General features: G+C 33.8%; 1 protein-coding gene across 1 annotated transcript; it reads left to right on the top strand.

Moving 5' to 3' along the window:
• The first annotated feature begins 293 nt into the window (after positions 1-293).
• Positions 294-2502, top strand: LOC123918669 (isoflavone 2'-hydroxylase-like). The gene is made up of 2 exons (XM_045970786.1): positions 294-1248; positions 1676-2502. The coding sequence occupies exons 1-2, from the start codon at positions 358-360 to the stop codon at positions 2282-2284; spliced, it is 1500 nt and encodes a 499-aa protein (XP_045826742.1). The 5' UTR covers positions 294-357; the 3' UTR covers positions 2285-2502.
• The last annotated feature ends 907 nt before the right edge of the window (positions 2503-3409 follow it).

Below are 3409 nucleotides of genomic sequence, written 5' to 3'. Positions count from 1 at the left end.
TGTAAAACATATTATTAAAAAAAAAATCACATAAAATACACAAGTTTCAATGAAAATTTATTATTTTGAATTTTCTAACATGCAAATTTGTATGATAAAAAAAAAACCTTATAAAATACTATCAAGAGACAAATAAAATACTAGCCATGATTGACTGTTCATCACTTCATTGTTTGAATAAAAGAAGTCATAGCAGCCCAGCCCCCAAACACTTATAATAATACTCTACACTGCCCTACTACTCTTCTCACTCTATAAATACTAATACCAAACTTCATTTGCAATTCACAACTCACTCTCATTCATCAACAAACAACTTATAGTTCAAAAACCAAAAAGCAATTAACAATCCAAACAATGGGGATCATTTCCTTGTTCTTCTACTCACTCTTTTATCTTTCTATATTTTTCATCATTAGACTTTTGTTCCAATCAAGAAAATTCAAAAACCTTCCACCTGGTCCAAACTCTCTTCCCATAATAGGTGATCTCCACCATCTCAAACGCCCCCTCCATCGTACCTTTAAAGGACTCACCAAGAAGTACGGCAACGTAATTTCTCTTTGGTTTGGATCACGTCTTGTCGTTGTCGTATCTTCTCTATCTGAATTTCAACAATGTTTTACAAAAAACGACGTTGTCCTAGCAAATAGACCAAAATTTTTATCAGGAAAATACATTTTCTACAACTATACAACCTTAGGATCTACAGACTACGGTGAACACTGGCGTAACCTTCGTCGTATTACTGCTCTTGACGTCCTTTCAAACCACCGGATCAACAATTTTGCTGGAATCCGAAAGGACGAGACTCAAAGGTTGATCACCAAGTTGGCTGAAGATTCATCTACTAATTTTGCAGAAGTAGAACTCACTTCCCGATTCTTCGATATGACGTTTAACAACATCATGAGAATGATCTCTGGAAAGAGGTACTATGGAGAAGATTGTGACATGTCTGATCTTCAAGAAGCAAGTCAATTTAGGGATATGGTATCTCAACTATTGCAATTATCAGGAGCAAACAATAAGACTGATTTCATGCCATTTCTTAAGTTTCTTGATTTTGAAAACTTGGAGAAGAGAGTCAAACATATTGGAGAAAAATGTGACGAGTTCTTGAAAGGACTCCTTGACGAGCAACGAAACAAGAAGGAGCGTACAAATACTATGATAGATCATCTTCTAAATATGCAAGAATCGCAACCAGAGTACTACACCGATCAAATCATCAAAGGCCTCGCTTTGGTAAGTTATAAATAAAATTATTAATGTTTTACTACTACTAGTTAATGATCAATGAAAACATACAAATTTGTTGGATTTTGATTCTCTACATTCAAAAATTCCACATTCACCTACATTTAGTGCAAAAATACTAGGAGAATGGAGAAAGATAGTATAATAGGTGGTAAGAGTAAAATTGAACTTTAAAATAAATTAAATGTAAGTGAACATAGAACTTTTGATCGCATAAAATCTAAATTCAAATTTGTTTTATCACCTCACTTTTGTAAAAATATTTTGAAAGTAATTGCGTGATGTGATGTGATCTAGTTGGATACTGAGTAAACTTGTTTAACTCTAACATTAATATGTGTTAAATGTTAATTAAACTTTACTATTAATGTGTTTTACTTGAAATAAAACTTATCAAATTGGATTGAAATTGTAGGGCATGCTTCTTGCTGGAACCGACTCGTCGGCTATAACTTTAGAGTGGTCGATGTCTAACATTTTGAACTATCCAGAAGTATTGCAGAAGGTGAGAGATGAATTAGATACTCATGTTGGCCAAGATCGTTTGGTAGATGAATCAGATCTTCCAAAACTCACTTACCTTAAAAATGTCATCAACGAAACTCTTCGCTTATACACTCCTGCTCCTTTGTTATTACCCCACTCGACTTTAGACGAGTGTGTTATTGGAGGATACAAAGTACCACGAGACACCATAATATTGATCAATGCTTGGGCCATTCATAGAGACCCTGAAACATGGAGTGAAGCCACGACTTTCAAACCCGAGAGGTTCGACAAAAAAGGAGAGTCGGAGAAGTTGATTGCGTTTGGGATGGGAAGAAGGGCATGTCCGGGAGAAGCCTTGGCTATGCGTGCAATTAGCATGACTTTGGCATTATTGGTTCAATGCTTTGATTGGAAACTTACAGGTGATGGGAAGATTGATATGTCAGAGCGAGATGGTTTCACCTTAACAAAATTGGTACCATTAAAGGCTATGTGTAAAACTCGTCCCGTCATCAACAAGCTTCTCAAGTACTAGTTAATTCACTTTCTATTCGATAGTACTATAGTACGGTTCTTTGATTAAAATTTGATGATAATTATATGTTCATTTTCTGGGATATGGTAGTAAGTAGTATTATACTCCTATATGCTTGCTCAAATCAATCAGTGTAACTTTTTCTTTGCATTTCATTAGTAATTTTCAAAATTTTGTCTTCAGATCATATTTTTTTTAGTTAATTCTGTATTTGGAGTTATATTATTTTTTCTACAAGGAATAGGCTTTGTTATTTTATTTTTTTTTAGAAAAAAATCGCACATCTACGTACTTATCTATATATGACAAGTTAATAATTTCCATGTAGTCCCTCTCATCGAATTGCAACTAGGTTGAATAATATAAAACAATCAATTGTTTGATTATGTTGTTTTTTTTATGACAAAATTATATATAAATATATAAAAACAAAAAAATTACAAAAAAAATTAAAAAAATGAAGAAATGTCAAAAGCTATGAAGCACGGACTCCGAAACGGATACCGCGACACGACACGGACACCACGACAACACTAATGTAAAAAATATAGGACACCGACACATATTTATAAAACATATAAATTGAGAATCAAAATATATACATGTAAATCTAATTTGAGCAAGTTATTTTTTTAAGAAAGTTTTAAAACAAGATATGATAATATTTTACCTTTATTTATCCATCGACAATCGAAAAACTATAAACATCGTAATCAAAATGTAATGTCTTCAATCCCTCATTGATCAATATTGTTGTTTCTACACATCTTTAACTCTTGTAGATATGTCTGATATGTGCCTAAGGAGAGTATAAACAAAGAAAAAAAAAATTTGGGACACTTGTCCGACACGTGTCATACGAGTGTCTTACAGGTGTCGGACACCGATCAAAGGAGTGTCAAACTAAAGAAAAAATTGAATATTTTCTGACACCTATATGAGCTATCCGACACATGTCGGACGAGTGTCATACGAGTGTTGGACACCGACACATGTCGGACACCGTGACACGCCTAATCATAGAGGTGTCGGTGCTTCCTAGGTCAAAAGTATACTACACAAAAACCTTACGATCTCTAAGGTATACCACATGAAAATACGGGATTAGCTACGACACTTCCTTTG

Source organism: Trifolium pratense, linkage group LG3 (genome assembly GCF_020283565.1).
Source record: "Trifolium pratense cultivar HEN17-A07 linkage group LG3, ARS_RC_1.1, whole genome shotgun sequence".
In the NCBI taxonomy this organism is placed as follows: domain Eukaryota; kingdom Viridiplantae; phylum Streptophyta; class Magnoliopsida; order Fabales; family Fabaceae; genus Trifolium; species Trifolium pratense.
This window is presented reverse-complemented; position numbering and strand designations above follow the sequence as displayed.

Bases quoted from the DNA above. Each gene is read 5' to 3' on its own strand.
- LOC123918669 (XM_045970786.1), top strand. From the start codon at position 358: ATGGGGATCATTTCCTTGTTCTTCTACTCACTCTTTTATCTTTCTATA. The intron at 1,249-1,675 runs GTAAGTTATAAA...TTGAAATTGTAG, and splicing joins TCATCAAAGGCCTCGCTTTG to GGCATGCTTCTTGCTGGAAC.